General features: G+C 36.0%; 1 protein-coding gene across 1 annotated transcript in view; it reads right to left on the bottom strand.

Annotated features, from left to right (window-relative positions):
- The window catches only part of LOC103809659 (chromosome unknown open reading frame, human CXorf30), a gene marked incomplete at both ends in the record, with an annotated part of 67262 nt that overhangs the window by 2962 nt on the left and 44632 nt on the right, over positions 1 to 19668 (bottom strand). Inside the window, 6 exons of the mRNA XM_009082514.1 lie at positions 2598 to 2766; positions 9164 to 9325; positions 10485 to 10656; positions 13831 to 13989; positions 17728 to 17825; positions 18468 to 18627. Of these exons, the coding sequence (XP_009080762.1) occupies positions 2598 to 2766; positions 9164 to 9325; positions 10485 to 10656; positions 13831 to 13989; positions 17728 to 17825; positions 18468 to 18627 (920 nt within the window). The remainder of the gene's footprint in view (positions 1 to 2597; positions 2767 to 9163; positions 9326 to 10484; positions 10657 to 13830; positions 13990 to 17727; positions 17826 to 18467; positions 18628 to 19668) is intronic.

Here is a 19668-nt window from a genome sequence, read left to right as displayed (position 1 = left end):
AAGTAATCAAGGTTTCCTGCCATTAATAAAATCTATTGTAAGTGTTCATGAATATTAAAGTCTTAAAGAATCCACAACATATCTCATGAAGGACGTGATTTGTGTGCAGAAAATATAAATTAAGCAACATTATTTCAATTAGATATATATACATATATATATATATATATGCATTGAGCTAATAAAATGTGCAAACTAAGTTCTGGTAGAGACAAAGTGTAATATATTTCCCAATGCTAATTAGCTCCTCAGCATTGGATTCTCAGCAGGGTAACGAAACAAAAAATTAGCATGTACAATATTTGGGTTTAATGTTTAAAACAAATGAGAAAAAGATGAGTGTAGGATCTTTCTCCATAGTCCTAACCTCCCATTTTCCTTTACAACACAATTGTAATGATGAACATAAAACAAAGAACTTACACTGTCATCTCTGCTACTTTACAGCTTAATTATCACTGTTCAATGAAGCACACAAAAATTACAAGTCTGCTACTCACTATTTGAAAAAATTAATAAGAAAAATATGTTAGTGTTAGGACTATGACTTTATGCTCAGAAATGCAAAAGAAATTTTAAAGCAAGATTTCTGTAGTCCTTTACTACAGCAGCATCAGAGGAGAGGCACTGTAAAAGAAAAGCTTCATCACCATTTCCAAAAATAGCCCAAAGCCTCAGCCAGTGTGTTGGCTAGAAAGGAGGATACACTCTAGAGATGTTCTTCAGTGTTAGGTCCAACATTAATTGCATTTCATCGCCTCCATTATTATTCCCCAAATAAGAGTGATTTATTATTGCTTTTGCCATCTAACTAAATCTGTCACCCTCAGGTCCCTAATGAAATGGATTTGAACAAACACAAAAGGCAGAAATGAGTATCAGGTATTCTCAACATGTCGTCAAATCTTATCTCAGATCAATGCTGAGAGAGCAACAGCAGAATTACACACAGTCACAGGTGTAATGGAAGTTTTGGCTTCCATTAGAGCTCCAGGAATTCCAGTTTGGTGGAGAGGAAAGGGAGAAGTCCAGAGTTACACAACAGGGTTATCAATAAGAGCAAAGAAACCACAAGTTGCACCAAAACATTGCTGAAACCACTTAATACCTCAGTTAGAGTAAGAATATTAGAAATCTCTTTACCATACTGTGTTGCTGTTTTATTGTCTCCAAAATGCACTTACGAGCATCAAGAGTCCTCGATGTGATTTTGAACATACAAGAACAGATGCAACAAGATGTGACCTGATATCTATGAGTGACTGACTTCCTACATCCACACAAAGTACCAAAGGTGAAGATGTCAAGAGCTGTCTCCCTGGCTCATAAACAGAGACTGAGGTGTGACTAGACATGGTTAAAAGTCCAGTTAGGCATAGGCCATCTGCTCTGATAAATTCCTAACAGGAAATTGTGTATTGTTGACTGAGTTCTTAGGAAGGTAATAACAACCACTGACCACTGAATTTGTCCCATTCCAGGCACATTTATGGTTAAGACACCTTGTTAGTGATGGAACCTAAGCCTAGTGATGGAACTCATACATTTATATGTGCCATGCCTAAAAACAGGAGTTCAGTCCCCACAAAACTGAACAATCAGAACATTAAAAGTTTCTGAGCTCTGTAGATGTGTGATACAGCATTTTGTCAATACAGAATATATTCAGTCAACTATCAAATGAAAGAGCAATAACCATCACCACTGTTTATGCAAAGAAACTAATCAGACATCTAATACAGCAAAAGAAAACAAGTAGGAGGGATGAAAGGACCTTCTTGCTTTTCTTCTCTTTTAACAGGATTTGAACTTATTCACCGTTGTACAATTCGTCACTTATAGAGCTATATAAAACTGCATAAATCACTATATAAAATGCTACAGTGATTTGCCATGCATATTTTCATCAACTTTGTTTTGACCATCTTGTTTCTTAGATCAATATTGCCCTTTCACTTCTAATATAGTAGCCTGAAAACATTGCCAGCAAGCAGCGAATAGATGTAAAGTGCAAGCCACAATTTCCTGAGAATGTGGGGTGTTTGCTGCTACTGTACATTTTCAACAGTTTCCTTTTAAAGAATAAATTAAAACTGTTGTTTCCTGACCTTCAGACTTGCACAAGCTACTTGGTTACAAATTATTTTTGTTTATTTTGAAGCTTGCTTCAAAAAACCTATTCCTTGGTACTGAGCTTCTAGTGCCTTTGATCCTATGAGGTATAACACAATTAATATCAATAACCTAGGCATCACATATTCAATTACTTATATATTCTCTGCCAGTTCTTAACATGATTATTTTGATTCTCTGTGAAAGTCATGCTGTCTATGGAATAGGATAAAACATATCAAGATAAATATCAGCCTCTGGTGCTGATGGCAAAGGGATAACATCAAAATTAAAATACAATGTTTTTCCAGCATGTCATGAGTCAAGTTTCAAAATTTAGTTTTATTCTTGTCCATTGTGAAGAGTAGTCAAATTATCCCAGCACACACATTTGTGTGTTTCAATGCTGCTTTTCTGGTACAGCAATTCTTTTTCTTCTTGCACTCCTGAAGGAATAGTTGAGTATTGCATTCAGGAAGACCTACCTCAATGACCAGAGTTGCTCTGTGCTTCTTGCCATACATCCTTGGCTTGAACCCCACGGTGATTTGTGTTCCCACAGTGCCTGCAGGGAGCAGCTCTCCAGCACGTGGCGTTACGAGGAACTCAGGGTCGCTGCCTGCCAGGAAGTGTGCACTGAATGGCTCTGGGTCCCTGCAGAAAAGCACAGAGACTTTTGTTTCTTTTACAGTGTCTTAATACAATTGATCTGCACTGACATCTAGGCCACTGTTTGGCATGACTCAGGAAACATGGCAGCCCATGGAATGAATAGAGAATATTAATAGCATTCTTACTTACAGAATAATTAATCTGTAGGAATTGTTTATTTACAAATATATATAATCTTTATCTACAGGGACCTGCATACTGGTCATCAATTTCAAACATAACTACATGCTATTATAAATATTATAATAACTGCAGAATAATGATAGCATTTGCCACCAGAAAGAAAAGAATCATCTGACCTGTAATGATATAATAACAGTGATAGAAATAAATTCCCTATCAGAGTGAAAATCCATTTTTTCCTATTAAAAGTGCTCACTTTTCCAACCTCTAATCAAATAAAACTGACAAGCTGCCCATTTTATTAAGTTTTATGGCTAGAAAGGAATTTGCAATCTGGCAGTGTGCTACCAGATTAGGAGGGAGTCCTGAGAGCCTTGAAATGAAGAAATGGAAAATAATAATTTTCTATCACTGCTTTCACATTTTTCATATCCCATAAACTGAACACTTTAAGACACTGCAATAATAATAGTTAGGTTCCCCTATTGATGTTATTGTGTCTTAACTCAAAGGATTTGTGTCACAGACACTGCAGATCTTGCCTAATGGCTTGTTTCATGGCAGTGCTGTTGGAGCCAAAGAAAATGCTTATTCCTGGTAAAGACAGTGACTGAAGACTACAAAACAATCTTAGGTCAATCCCAAACTACAGCCTGTCTATCACAGTTCCTCGGGGACTGTTTGCCATAGATGTTCTCAGCATGAAAAGAATAGACATTTTTGTATTTTCTGGTGAGGTATTCTCCTTTTACTCTTTAGATGTGTTGCTGAGGACAACTCTATCACTATCTGGACAGAAACAGAACACAGGAAATTGGAACCAGAAATACAATGGGACAGTCAAAACTTAATCCACAAGGCTCTGCCACTGTCCAGCAGGGCAAGTATCATACATGCTTAGTGGGAACACATTTTCATTTGATAAAACCTGAAGAATGAAAACTGAACAGCATCTCAAAAAAAAAGCTGTTCAAATCTGTTTATTCACGGACTGTCACCCCAGAAATAACACCGCTTTTCAAAGGAAATCCTCACAAAGAAGTGAAATTTAATATTTCATGGCAAGTCATATCTCTGTGGAAATGTCCCACATTTCCTGGGCAAGAGCTGTTCTGTGGGTGTACACTGGGCCCATGTCATCTGGTTTAAAAATAGCTCTCCTTTGGCATATGTTCTCACGGAAGGTTTTACTAGATTCAAAATGCACTCATGTTAAAAAGGTCACACTGAAAGTTTACAGAAACAAACAGTGAGTGCAGAAAACAGAAACCAAAAAGATTCTGTTGCCTCCAAACCAATTAACTGGTATTTAGCAGTGCCATTGGAGCTGGGTGCATGGGCAGACTTAGCCTAGCTTTTCCTTTTGGTGACAGCAAGGTGGGCAAAACTACTGAGTGTCTGAAATGACCTTTCAAGTCTTGTGACATCAAACTTATGCTAACAATGCCTTTTTGTGGTGCCTAAAGCTGTGCAGCTGAGTTTATAGCCCTGGGCCAGAAGCACTAATCCTGCTATGGCCTGAGTCCCCATCTATGTGCCATCTAAGCCTTGAATTTTCACATCTTTCTCTCCCACAAGGACTGCTCAGCTGTGGATGCCTACAGCACACTCACTGCACACACAGGGCAGGCACAGCACGAAAAGCAAGTGATGCCTCTTAGGCTGAGGAGCAGAGCAGAGCTCTCATCAGAAATGTCAGATAAATATTCAAGCTCTCATCCTGGAAACAGAGACCTGAACACAGGTCTTCATTTTCAACATCATTGCTCTCTAGACTACATTCAGGGGCATTTTAAGGCAGAAGTTTCTTTATCTCCTGTGTTCAGTGTGTTTTCTGGTAAGTACTTAAGGATGACAACTCCTAATAAGCACTTTGTGTCTTCGTGAGACACACAAGAGTGTGACTTAGACTACAGATGTGATGATGAAATGCTAAGGGAGATGGGACAGGCTGCATACACAGAGGACACAATAAAATATGGACTTAATTCTTACAGAAATTGCCTCTTAGCAGTGTTAAGAAGCAGTAGGTTTTTTTCAGAGACCTCAAAACAATCAGAAAACACACGGAACAAAAAGCTTTAGTCCAGACAAGGGGACCAGACAGTTTAAAATGAAACTCATGAAACTGATCTATAATTGTGCACACAAGATATTTACCAAAGTCAGAGAAAAATAAACTTAGAGCCTTGTCAGATTTTAATTTTCATAAAGAAAAACGGAAAAAAAGCTAATAAAAAAGCTTTAAAGAAAATCTGCATGCTTCTTGCCAGCATTTGCACAAGGTACTAGAGGCAGCTATAATTTTTTTCTATATGGGCTAAAATATATAAATACATACACACTTACATATAGTCACACCTCACTGTTCCCTCCCCCTCCCCTCCCCAAAGCCTGGCACTTTGACACAAGAGTCAAGGAGTTTACTGGATGCAAAATGTTTCTCAAAGTAGAAACTATGTCCAAATCAATAAAATAGAAATTCTGACAAATGAAATGTATAACTATAATATGATAGGCCAGCAGGGATTCTGATGAAGATATGGCTAACAGTATAAAAACTAGCAATTAAAAAATTACATGCAACCAAACCCACAATCCCTTGAAATCATGAATTATTTTAAAAATAGATCTAAAGATGATCATCTGTGAAAAACCAAGCAGTGTTTTCATGATGTTCCCATTAGGGAGATGAACTGGCATGTTGGCTACCTCACCAGCATAAGTGAATTGCTTTCTCATTCTCTTAAAGAAAAAGCTGAAGATAATGCCTAAATTTCAGACATTATTGTTTTCCATGCCTGTATATTTAGTGTGTCATTAAAAATTAATAATCATGTGTTTTAAAATGATTAAAATTTAATTCCTCTTTTTGGTTACTCCTTCAGGTAAAACAGCTCTAGAGTCAATGTTTGGCTTGTCATTTCTCAGCCATGAAGGACAGGTCTGGATTTTTCAAGAAGGTTTTTGTTTAACTCAAGGGTGGCAGATGCTAACATACTTTATAAAGTTTCATGATGTGTAGAGTTTTGAAAACACATATGAACCAAGCACAAACGAATAGTAAATGTAAGGGCAGAAGCCTTAGAAACTAGGGGAAGAAAATGTATCTTCCCACCTGCATGTTCCTTAACTCCTATCAGACAACATGAACTCTGCCTTAAAAATGAACAAGTGTAAATATTAGGTTGAATTTAAATAATAATAGCCAAATGAAATCATGGCAACCTGAAAGAGAGGAAATTGAGCTGGTATTTAATAGACATATTTACTCCTATAATCAGTCTCTGATCATCAGTCTTCTCATGTTAGATAATTTCAAATTAGTAAACTGAAATATAATAGCACCCTATGCCTTCAATTAAAGAAAACATTACAATTTATATTACTGTAGAGATTACACTGCAAAACTTATAAAATACCTGACTGAAATCTGAAAATATAAGCATTTATAAAGTTAAGGCTCAAAGTAGCTTGGATGTTTCTCTTCCTCAAACTAGTGAAGCAGTAAATTATTGCTGTAGAAATGTATTCCTATACAAAAGTCAGCATTTTGAAAAGCCATAAAAATCAACACATAGTGCTTTTGATCAAATGTTTGAGGTATTTTTCAATAAAAGTAGAATAAAAAATGTCTTAACCTGTAAAATACTTGACTGCTTCAGTAAATAAGGGATATGGTTTGAAAATGTTGCAATGTGCTTCCAAAAATAGCTAATCAGAACTAAAATTGCTTCTTGTAATTTGCAGTTAACATCTGTTGGGTGACACAAGAAATTGAAGGCATTACACAGTCAGGCCCTTTAAACTTATTAACTGCATGCATTTGTCAAATTCTATAGAATTATTAGTGATATTTTGCATGATTTATATAATTTCTTATTAAAAAAAATTTTAAAATATTAGGATGTCCTCATTGTTTATCAAAATTGGTTCTGTTTCATACCCAAACCAGCTATGGTTTAATTGACTCTGGATGTCAGAAAAGATTTAACTCTAACTTTCACTTCTGTAGCTTTGGAAAAGCTGCTTGAGAGTTGAAAGACTTTCAAAAAATACGATGAAATGCTGCATGACAAATGACTCCCAAGTTTTACCAACCCTAACACGACTTTTTGTCGTGTACCTGTTGTAAAACCAAAGCAGGAGCTAGAGGTTTTATCTTCACAACAAGAATTCTGTCTCATCCCCGTTTTGCCCAGGGGTACTGTGGATCTGCAAGTGACTTTTTTTTTAATGCAGGTGACACAACTAGATACAGCTCCTGGCTAAAGGTGTGACATGTCAGGAATTGTATTATCAGGAAGGATGATCAGAACTTTTCGAAAGTTCTGCTGCATGTGCAGCACTATTGATATTTTCCACTAGTTTTCATTCAGGCTCCAAAAAATGAGGTGCAGTCAACATTTGCCCTTTGCAGCTGCCACTGTGTGGGAGATGCTAAGATAAAGTGTTCTAATTCCATCTCTCGATTAACGGTAGAATTTGAAGAACTGCTAACAAGGAGATTGGCAGAGCAATCCAGGCCGGTAACGTGCACAGCGATGTGAGAGAGGGAGGGAGAGAGGGTGTGCTGGGAACTTAATGAGTGCATTTTCTTGCAGCATACGTAATTCTGGCTCATGTTAGCCCTAATGAAATACAGCAGTAGTTAAATAGAAATAGTTCATAAATCGTAACTGTAAACATTTTTTTTGTATTTCCCTTCACAATTAGGGAGGTTACAGAAACAAAATGGTTTGCTCTCTAATTCTTCAGACAGAATTAATTTTGTGTGATCAAGGACTGTTTTTAATTGAACATTTATCCTATGCACTAGGAAATGTGCGTAGAAGAAATAAGGAAAACCTCCAATGAAAAGTAGGTTAAGAGAACTCAGTCTGCACATGCAGACATTTAAAAAAGTCTATTTTCAATTTTATTCTCATCTCTCCAGTCCACCTGTTGGGTTTTTTCTCTCTTTATTCTAGCTCTGTTTCCATAGTCAGGTGGAGCCTTGGATTTTGCAGATCCCATCCTGTGGAGACCACATCAAAACTCTGCTCTTTGCTGTTGTGATAGCAGGTGCTAAGGATGTTTTTCTGAGGAGCAATTTGAGTTTATCTGAGAAGTTTCCTTGATGTAATGCCTACCCTGTTTGTGATAAACTCAGGATTGGCATGAGAGGTTGGGATGGCAAGATGGACAAAATGTTACTGCATATGGAAAGCCATACATGTTTGAAACAATCCCTGACAGGTACATGGAAAGCTAGAATCAAACTCAGGAAAGAAAACTGTGTATGAGAAATAAGCAGATACTAAAATGGGAGAGAATTATCCACCACCCTGACTAAACCTTCAAAATGAATGTAGTATACAAAATTTCCCAAGTGAATATAGCATTTATACATATCTATCCACATGTTTCATGTTGGCTACTGAAGTACTTGCACTGGAAAACCAATAAGGCAACATTCTGCTGAGCTGGACATCAGTATTTTAATGTGAAAAAATAAATCCAATCATCAAAATACCTCTGTACAGGAATATATAGTAGTAAAAATGCTCAACCCCCCCCCCCCCCCCCAGTTCTGTATTAATACAAATAATCTGATCCCAAACATAATTGATTAAATTCCTTGACTTGCTGCTGTATACAAATGACACTATGAGTTTGACAAAACATTGTGAAACTCTGAGAAAATGAATTAAATATGTGAAAAATATATTAACAGAGATTTCTGCAGGAATTTTAATAAAGAGAATAAGAAAATACCGAAGAATGATGCCATTATTTTAGCTAGTGTAAGGACAGAGTAGAACTGAATTCATAGCACGCTTGCAGAATACAACAGGAAGACTTTAAAAAGAGTGGCACACAAAATTTATAAAGCACAATGTAAAAGAATGTTTTAATCTTGTAAGCATAAAATACTTCACAAAAATCTATTAGTAAAAACATTATGACTTTAAGAATGAGCCTTTAATATCACCACACACATTGTTTTCCCCGTTTAGCACACACCCAGGAGTTTTAGGGCTGAAGTCACAATATAAACATTTGGATCTATTCCAAATAGATCCAATGCTTCTGTTTTCTACAGCACAACTTCAAAAGCACATTTGTTACTTATACAATGCAGCTCTTGAGATTTATGATGAAACAGCTGCAGCTCAGTTATATTTCTGTTGCCCAAATCCATTCTAACTGCTGTGTTTGAGTGTGAGGTGTATGCTCAGAAAACTGCACAAGTACTTCAGCCTAAGTATTTTACCTTGTCTGGCTTGTGAGCTTAATGTCTACTGTAGATTCCTTATTCAGCCCAACTGCTTCAATGTTGATCACATCATCCACTTCTGGCTCCATAGCAATGAACAGCACTGGAAACTTCCAAACACCTCCTGTAGCACATTGCACTACCAGAGTTGCTTTGTTCCTTAAAATTTCAGATAAAAACATTCAATACATAGACATACATTATAAAACATAAAACTAATAAAATACTGTCCAAAAATAAGCCTTGTGTGTGTAGAACTAAACTACAGTGAAATGAAAATACAAATGACTTTAAATTGGAATATATCCTTAATTTTACATGGCATAGTATTTATCAGTATTTATTTCTACTGGAATGCAGACTAAATAGGACTGGATATTTACAGCAAAGTGCAAGAAAGAATATCATATGAAAGCAAAATGACTGGCACAGCCATGATATTTTATTCTTCTGCTGCTTACTCTCTCTTGAATTAAAAATATTTAACTAAATTTGTTTTACTCATTATTCTATATTTACTGTGGTGTTAGAGGAGAACTTTTTCCAAAACATGTTAGCAGCTCATATTAGAATCAAATAGGTCTGATGAAGCTCTATGTACTTTAGAAAAATTCCTGACTCTGATGTCTTCAGACTGTCTAAGAAAAGAGTTGGTGCTGTAGATTCTGAAGATAAAGATACTAATTAATTACAGTTATTGAGTCCTCTGCATGAAGCCTGATAAGTCTCGAGAACACGAAGATTAAAAAAACCAAACCAAACCAAACCATAATAAATACAGAGCAGAAATAAAATAGATTTCTAAATTAACCTTTCTCTGACACAATGATACTGATGGGGTACGTAGAGAGTTTTTCCTAAAGGTTTGCTCTTTGTTTATTTCAAGACTTCTGGACTACTGCAAATAAAGAGCAATCTCCTGTACCCTAAAGATAACCTTTTTGCATGCAATCCATGATATCCTGCAGTGACTGTTCCCTAACATCCTGGTAATGTTGAGCCTCTGAATTTCCTGTATGCCTGCATGGTACTGAAACTTCTTTCCAGCCTCTTCCCCAAACACATCTGACTGCACCAAAGTAAAATGATGCAGACACAGGCAATGGAAGTAACTCAACAGAACCATCTCACAGGCATTAAAAAGAAACACTACCAGTTTTAGCACTAAAGATATACTGAGAAGCAGCAAGTGAGAAATTCTCAAATAACAGATCTCAGAGGTGAAAACAAAATGAGGAAAAGAATGCAATTATATAGCTAAGAGTGACCAGACAGGATTTCATTACACGTCTGTTGGCAGTGAGGAAGGTGAGCTTACCTCATTGGTTTGTTAGGTGCAAACACTATATCAAAAACCAGTGTTACGATTCTGGATTCTGTATCCCATTCTCTTTGAACCAGATGTATACCAACAAGAGAGTCAAGCTGAGATTTAATTTCATTTGATTGATATTGCAACTCATACAGAAACTCCACTGTTGCAGAGAAACCTGAATGATACAAGAGGAAAAGATCAGTGTGTGCAAAATCCAATGTCACACAGTTGGCCGGCTAAAAGTTACAATTCTTCTATTTGTTCCTAAAAATGACAAATAAGTAAGACTAGCAATTATCTAAAACTTGAGTGATTTGCTTCTAGCTTCACAGGAAAATCTTCCCATTTCATATGACAAGCTTATGGTTTCCAGCAAAACGGAAGATGGAAAATTTACTTAGGATATGCTAATGGTAATAGCAAAATTGTTCTGGCTACCACTTCTGCATTTAGGTGAGATATTTCTAGCTCATCAGCCAAATGAAAATTGCAAGAATGCAATGCTATTTTCGAGTAATGCCATTGGGACAATCACAAACAACAACAAAATTGTCAGTAAGGACATCAGTGCCATTGATGGCTGCAAGCCTGAACAAACAAAATAGAGAAAATAGTGAAGATGTCACTAGCAGCCTCTTCTCTTATTCCCTGTAGCAGCTATGAAAAGGCCAAGTCATAATAACACAAGAATAAACAGCTGAGCTTCTTGAATCAAATGTCTCCTCCAGCTGTAATAAAGAAAACTGAGATGTTCAGTATACAATAGTAATTTGTGCACAGAAGGGAACATTTCTATGAAGAAATAAAAGCTCAAACTGCTAATCTTTTTAAGTTTTACACATTTTATGGGTGAGGACTGTTTTCACAGAACCACAGAATCCTACAGGAGGTTTCGTTTTACTATGACCACATATCTCAGGGCACATTTTGGATTTGCACAGCCAAGTGCAATGTGTTGTACAGAATGGCTGTGTGTCCATCTCTGTATACATATGTTGGCTGAAGAATGCCAGTCAGCTACAGAGTTAATTCCCTTCTGACTTGGAATTCTAAAATACAGACTAACAGATTTGTTTATATTGAAAGCCCAAGAGACAATGCACTTTGAGATAGCTGATAAAAAAGCATACTTTGGTTCTGCAAATCTGTAAAGCTAACCAAATCTAAGTGAGTATAGAGACACTGTCCTGTGTTTGTAGTCCTTTCTCCTTCTCTCAAATGTACAATTTCCTTCCCACGTTGTCAGCTAACAAAAGGCATGGACTGTTGTTGCCTTGTTTTTGTAATAAATAAATTAACCCTAAGAAATGTAGCAGCTTATATTGAAAGATTTCTAATTTTTTAAAGTAGATTCTTCACAGATCTATGTACAATTTATACTAGATTATTACTAGATTGCTAGATGATCTATAAGGTCCATTCCAACCCCTTAACATACTATGATTACACAGATGTAAGATTACACAGATTATTACAGAGATATAAGCAAAATATTACCAACATATGGGGTTACTTGTCATAGCAGGTACACAGAGTACCAAATATACAGGATCTCCATGTATGAATCCATTTCTTATATATATTTTATTACAATAAATGTACTTTATTGTAATGAAATTAAACATGAAGAGTTTTCTTACAGTTTATAACATTCATAGGCTCATCCTACATTGTTCCATCCTTTGCTGTTTCTCTATTTGACACAAGTGTTTATGCCTTGCATTCACATTCCAACACAGCCCAAGGCTTTTAGGAGTCACCCTAGACAAATGCTAGAACATGATGGTTCAGACATTGCCAGTCAATGGGAGAGAAAGGATTGCATCATTTGGAGCATTCCACAGTGAAAAAAATTGCAGCTGTTGAGCAGATGTTTCTTTCAGCAGTGATATCACACGATGCTACTCAGGAAAAGCTTATTTTATAGTTCAGATACAAGGAAGAAAATGTTGTGAATCTCATGCTGCTTTTAGTATCCAACAACATTAGGTTTTGGTTTGACTTATGTACATAGAACCTCTTTGAAGCTATTAAATATTTATATCTTTCTGCTCCAGGCTGTTTTGGATTGGTCACTATCACACTATAATATGGGAGTATAAGATAATAATATGCACAGACAGTAAGTTATCTTTTACACTGCAATATGAGTAAGCATAAAGTTTAACTATGTAAGTATGAATATTCACTAATCAGTAATATATGCTGGGCAAGCTCTTGTTAACAGTTCTGCTTCAGATTGCCTCCTGTTTTAAAAGCATTCAAAAATCAAATCTGTTCAAAGATCTGGATGGTGATTGCTGATGTGAGCCCACGTTGGTTAGGGTGCAGAGCCTGGGCATGTTTGCATGGAAATCATTCTTACAGGAAGGATGTAATGCATCTTGATTTACCTGTAACAGCTTTTCAGTGTTTCATAGTTACTTGGCAGGACAATTTCTGTATCATGGTATTCCTGCAAAGCTTTTGTTGGAACAGACTGTAAATGGCAGAAATGGGACACAAAAGCCAAGTTTTTCTGCCACTCCAACTGACTGCCTAATAGACTTCAATTATAGTCACATCTGTAAACTCATTGTTTACCACCTTTCGGTGCATTCCACAAACAAAGTTGGCTTGTGGGTGAAATCCCTTCCCTCATTTGCAGCGAAGTTAAACACACAATAGGCTGCCTCATGTTATATGTCATAATTCCTAAAGAACATTTTTCTTAAAAAGGAGGATGGCTTTGAACCCAAAAGAGAATATTAAATTTCCAAGGTGCACAATTCTCAAATTTATTGCAGCGACTATGACTGGTAACACACACCTATTAACAGAACTGCCAGGGATATAGCAGTAACAAGTATTTTTTTCTTACTACTTATATGTTGCACCATTCTGTTTCAAGGCAGGGTGTAATATGAAAAGCTGGTTTATCTCCAAAGAAATGGATTTTCACTATGTTCTCTGCTGATTAATAGTAAGTGGAAGCTATCTTTTTACAAAGCTTTATTGCTTCGTTCGAACAAGTTCTCCTTCAATCCATTGTGCTGCAGATATTGTTCTGCTGCTGGGAATGCATCTTCCAAACAGGGGCAACCTGCAGATAAATGTTTCCTGACAGTGCTTACACAGACATATTTTTGCTAACTTTAGCCTTTGTGCAGGCTGTTCTCTTTTAAAGGAGAGATGGTATGTGTATGCAAGCCTTAAATCCAAGACATAAAAAAAAAAAAAAAAAAGGTCAGGTTCAAAGGTATCTATAGCTGCAGACATACTGTTAAACAAATCTCCTGTATTTTCAACATGGTAGAAATATGGACTGGGACAATTTGTCATGGATGTTATCAAAACTGCTTATTCTTACCATCAGTGACTTCAACTTTTTGGATGTTGGCTGATGCATTTATATTGACCATGGCAGAGCTTCTTGCAGCAGGCACGGCAGTTGCAGCAGGAACTATACCAGTCAGCAGCACTTCTACTCTTTGTTCTACTCTCTGCCTGGCTTGACAGCATACCACAGCTACAGCAGAGCAAAAACACACAGTTTGTAAAGCACTGGCATCTTGATTTTAACAAAACAATTAAACTTACAAGTTCGATGTGCTTAGACAAAACCAGAAATCCAGTAAGGAGCAAGACAACTAAAAGCTTGTCCCCAACACTCAGTTTCTGTTGTTCTGTTTAGGTGAAGTAGTAGAAAATGTTGCTAAACAAACAAAACTCTCTTCCTACAGTTAGCTCCCAACAGCACTTGCAAATTTCTCTCTTGTTTTTAATCACGAAATATATCTTCATTTTAGTTCAAATAGAAATAATGGCATAGTTTGAAATATGACAGTAAGAAAGGAAGACTGAAACAAAAACAAATGAGAGAATTTTAAGGTTGAATGAAAAAAATATGAAATTACTCTTAGATTTCTTAATTTAAGAATACTGTTGTCCAAACTTCTGCTTTTATAGAAATATATCAGAATAAAAAGCATTCTCATGTGAGTTTCTATCTGAAGCATGACAGAACTTGTTTTCAGTTCAGTAAGTGATTTTAATTTCCTGCCTCTAAAATACATTTGTTTTGTTATGAAGTCGTTAGGGTTTAGCTTATACACTAGTTTTATAAAGCTTACTTCAATAGTTTTTGATTACAGTTCTTTCAATATTTATTGGCACAGAAAAAAGAGAAAATTACATGCAGGAACTGAAAGAAAAATATGTTTTCCCAAAGAAAAAGACTTAGAATTTTCTAGAGTTATGGGAAACAAGATGAAAAAGAAGGGCTGATCACATATTTCTCAGTTTCAGCATATAAAAGCCATTTTCATCAGAATTGTACCCAATGATTTATTGAAATTAACGCTGAACTTAACATCAGGAATTAATGATAAGTAATTTAGAACCATATCCTGGTGAGTAGTTCTGCAAAGTGTTTTAAAAATGAGCAGTGAAACTTTTTTCTATACCATGTTTATTTAGCTTCAACTTTCAGTTTTGTAACTCGATTCAGTATCATTATTCTGGAAAACATATTACATATTAAGTTCAAGTAATTTCCTTTCTCCCTCAGTCTTTTCCTGTTTCACAGGGTCTAAGTAATTTCTAGAGCTCCTTTATAAGAACTTTCATGAGGAAGAGTTACTGAAATAGTTAAACCCATCTCTTTTTGTTGAGATGTATGACCTATAATTGTCTGTATGATACTAGTGTACCAAGTGTTTCAGATTAATGTGTGCATGTGGAGAGTCCACGTTGTTTTCTATTCCCTAGCTCATCTTACTACCAGAAATGACCACATTTTCTTTTTTCTGAATGGCTAAGTAATACTTATGGATAAAAGTTGGATACATCTGGGATTCAACTGGACAAGTCCCTGCTCTAGTTAGATCTGCCTTTGAGCAGGGGCTGGACTAGGTGACCTCCAATTGTCTCCTCCAATCTAAATTATTGTAAGCTGCTTTGACTCTACAAGAATGAAAAAAATGTCCTGGATGATCCTCCATTTGTAATCCTTTTATAAGATATCCAAGTTGTCATCTACTTAACATGTACTACATGGATTGTGGCCACTGATCACTTTAATTGGTCTCATGAGATAGTAAGCCAAGTGACTTCTAGAAGTTTAAGTATATTAAGATGCAAATAAGAATGACACAAAAGATGAACTGCCTAATATACTAGCAAAGTAGCTCTGGTATTTGACATAACAGCTTGTAGACTCCAGGCAATTTTAATAAATGTCTATATTAAAAGAAATGACAGCACTATTTTGATATTTTTTTTCCCTTTAAAGTAGATTTCTTGTTATTGCCTGCTTTGGATTCATACATTACAAAACAGGGATTTTTAGAAGGCCCATTTATAACTGAAAAGCCTAGGCTTTCAGAATCAAGGTAGGAATAAAAAGTTTCTTAAATATACTTAAAAACATGTATTTCAGTTTTCTGTAACATTTTTGAAAGAGCTAGTACTTTCTTAGAAAAAAAAAAATAGTCCAATATAACATGCGGATGGTCAAAGAACAATGTGTATTCAACATGAATGCAGTGCTCCTTGTATGCATTACAAACATTTACTGGACATAAACTAATGGATAGCACAGTTATAAAGATACTACAATTTAATTTTGCTGTTTTAAAGAAGCATTTAACAACGCCTACAGGTTGGGTGGGGAAGTAATTGAAACCAGCAGTCAGGGGAAAGACTTGGGAGTGAGAGTGGATGAGAAGCTCAGCATGAGCTGCAGAGTGAGCTCAGCCCAGAAACCAATGGAATCCTGGGCTGAATCCACAGGAGTGTGGACAGCAGGTCCAAAGAGGAGATTCTTCCCCTCTGCTCTACTCTGGTGAAACCCAATGGAGACCTTACTGTTCATTACAACTACCTGAAGGAGGTTGTAGTGAGGTGGGAGTCGGACTCTTCTCCCAAGTAACTAAGCAGCAGGGCAAGAAGAAATGGTCTCAAGTTGCACCAGAGGAGATTTAGATTGGATATTAGGAAAATTTGTTCACAGAAAGGGTGGCCAGGCATTGGAACTAGGTGCTCAGTAAGTGGTGGAATCACCATATCTATCTGGAATTGTTCAAAAAACATGCAGATGAGATGCTTAGGGACATGGTTTAGTGGTAACACGGAGGTCCTAGGTTAGCAGTTGGACTGGATGATTGTAGAGGTCTTTTCCAACCACAATGATTCTATGATTCTAATGAAAACAACATCCCAATAAAGGGGAGATTTAGCTCAAAGTCTGCCAGAGAATTACATAACAGCTTTAAATAACACAACAAACATTCACATCAATATACATAGTTTTAATGCTAATGAGACTCATTAAAACCATCATTTTGGGCAAGAGTCAATTACAATATTCTGTTTCATTCCTTAAGGTATTAAAGTGAAAATTAAAGAGATGAAAGCTCTAATTAATATCACATCATTGGCATTTGTCTACAAGTAGAGTCCTTAAGAAATATAAATGAATGACAGTACAAATATCTATGTTTTTCCAGAACTTTTTCCTATACCTTAATATATTTAGTGTAGCAAGATATTATATGCACTTATTCACTCATCAAAAGATAAGTTGAAAGGACAAGTTGGTATAAAATTGTCCTTCATCTACACATTGAACTGCAGTTTCATCAAGGTTATAGATTTAAAAACCTGTTTCACAGTTCTGGGATTATATCACACCTCAAAAAAAGGGTGATCAAATCTATAAGCATTTGCTATACCCAAGATAAGCAACAACAAAACCTCTATGAATTTCAGTCATCTTTTAATGCAAATTTACTTCCCAGGAGCAAGTGGAAGACTTTCTGCTATTCACACTACTCCATATTCTGTTTTCAATTAAGAAACTAAATTCAAGGTTGAGAGAAACAGTGAACATCTACTCCAATATTTTGCACCCTGTAAACTCTCCAGAAGGGTGTCCATGTATGCAAGCAGAAATCTACCCTTGAGTCAGCTCTTTGTTCAATTTACCTTTAGTTCTCAAATCCAGCATTAACTGGGACACTGAAGGGCACAAGCCTTAAGATTTCCAACTGGCCCTGGCTCCTTTTATCCACAATGAGAACAAAATAATAGATCTAGATTTTCTTTGTAGATTGGGAAAGGAGATTTTATTTCTAATATGTGATGCTGTCATTTTAAAGATGCAGCAAAGTTCCGCTGCAAATTCTGTTGATAAGCAAGCAAGAACATAAATGACTATTTAATTTTCTTAAATTTATTTTCCAAGATTTTTTCAACCATTACCTACCTGGACGTAACTTCTGCAGTGGTGCTTCAGGTATTCCATGGACTGGATAGATCCAGAGTATTCCCTGAATTTCCCCATTTTCTGCCACAGTGACATTGCTTGGAAAATAAGTGAAAAGTATCATTATGACAGACTGCTGAGCAATCTTTTTCTAAAGTAATCTAGACTTCAGAGTTGTCAGAAAGGTTACACTATTTTACTGAGCCTATTACAGCATGCTGTAATGCTAAACACATCTGAGAAGAATATGAAATAAAATCCAACCAAATAGTTATAAATGACATCAGCTATAACTTACATCCACTCAGTTGAGTGTATTTGATTATTCTGTCTGGATATGAGAACATTTGGCCTGATCTGTATTCTGTTTTGTTTACACTGGAAAAGTTTATGCATGACATAAACATATCCAGATGAGAATCATTATTAGCCCCAAAATACTGAAAAAATTAGGGGTACCTAAGAGTTTTCATTTGCTCAATATCCATAACTGCACCTGCAGCTAGTACTTTACATTTCCTTTATTTAAAGTGAGAAAGTAGGTATTGGAACAGATAGAAATCTTACCCTAAATTTGCATGCTCTGCATGATACATTCAAACCTTATTATGGCTACTCATTGGCCTCAAAACCAGACACTTGATTGCCCTTGGGAGCGACACACAAATAGCCAAAGGAGAAAGTGGTAATAGGACTGAGGATCTTCAACTACTTTTTCCCTTTCTATTAGAATAAATTACCTTCTTAAGTCTTTATTTAATTCAGCAGAGTCCTCATAAGGCCAGTTTTCACCATTTTCTCTCATTACATGAATTACCACCTTAGCTTCATACATTTTGATTGCATCTGGCATGAATAACACTGGGATGTTCAGGTTTTCTTTTGGACCTAATCGGATTCCTGTAAAATGGAACAGACAGTTAGGGCATTTTTGAAAGTCTGGAAAATTATTTCTATCATTTTACCTTTTTTTTTTAATCACTATTTAACATTATATCATAGTGTACCATTCTCTCTGTGAAAAATTCCATTTTATCCTGCTCTTGCTACAGCCAAATCTCATCTTATAGTAGCATTTGTACCCTGTCTTTCTGTAATCAAATATGTTTCAATGTCCTGGATAAAGAAGCTTATCTAAAGTGCTGGTTTAGACTTCTGCTTACTGACAAAACTTTGAAATGGGACCCAGAGAAACTCTGCAGGCTCAAAACAAAATGAACACAATTACATGAATGTCCCACATTGAATATTCAGAGATTGTGTGTAACATAAGTATGTTAATCTCATGATTTTCTAGGGCCTTAGCTGTGTTTTTTCAGCATCCATGGGTTGCCCCTGTGAGTAACACTGCATAAAAATGATCAATCCAAGAGCAATTGTTCATGTTCAAGACATAATTGTAATACATTTGAAATAATCTATATCATTATTATTATTAGACAAGCCATGTATGGTTTTCTGTATGGTTTTCCATAGATTGATTTTGCTGTATAGACAAACCCCTAGAACTATGTTGTCTGTAATGAAGGTAGCCTGATGTGTTGAATTTTTAAGAGCCTTTTCCCAATGATTTCCAGTCTGCCAAGCATCAGAACATCTACCTCAGAGTGTGTTCCAGTTATTTCAGAAATAAAGTCATAGAAAGATGTATCTGAAATGCATACAAAAGTCAGGTCTAGCTATTCTTCATTTATTTTCACCTGCTAGAAGAGAAAAAAGCCTGGCTCACATGTGAAAACTAAGATCTTTAATAGCAGCTCTTCCAGAAGTGTTTTGCTGTTCAATCCAAAGAATTTAATAAAGAACATACAACGTTTCTGCCTCAACTCTTATTAGGGGTGGGTTCATTTTTGTTTGCATCTTTTTCTTTTTTCTTTTTTTTTCTGGTGCTTCCAATGAGGCTGCTTGAAGTTTTCATTAAAACATGATCACAATCCCTTG

The sequence above is a fragment of the Acanthisitta chloris genome, unplaced genomic scaffold (genome assembly GCF_000695815.1).
Source record: "Acanthisitta chloris isolate BGI_N310 unplaced genomic scaffold, ASM69581v1 scaffold14539, whole genome shotgun sequence".
NCBI lineage: Eukaryota > Metazoa > Chordata > Aves > Passeriformes > Acanthisittidae > Acanthisitta > Acanthisitta chloris.
This window is presented reverse-complemented; position numbering and strand designations above follow the sequence as displayed.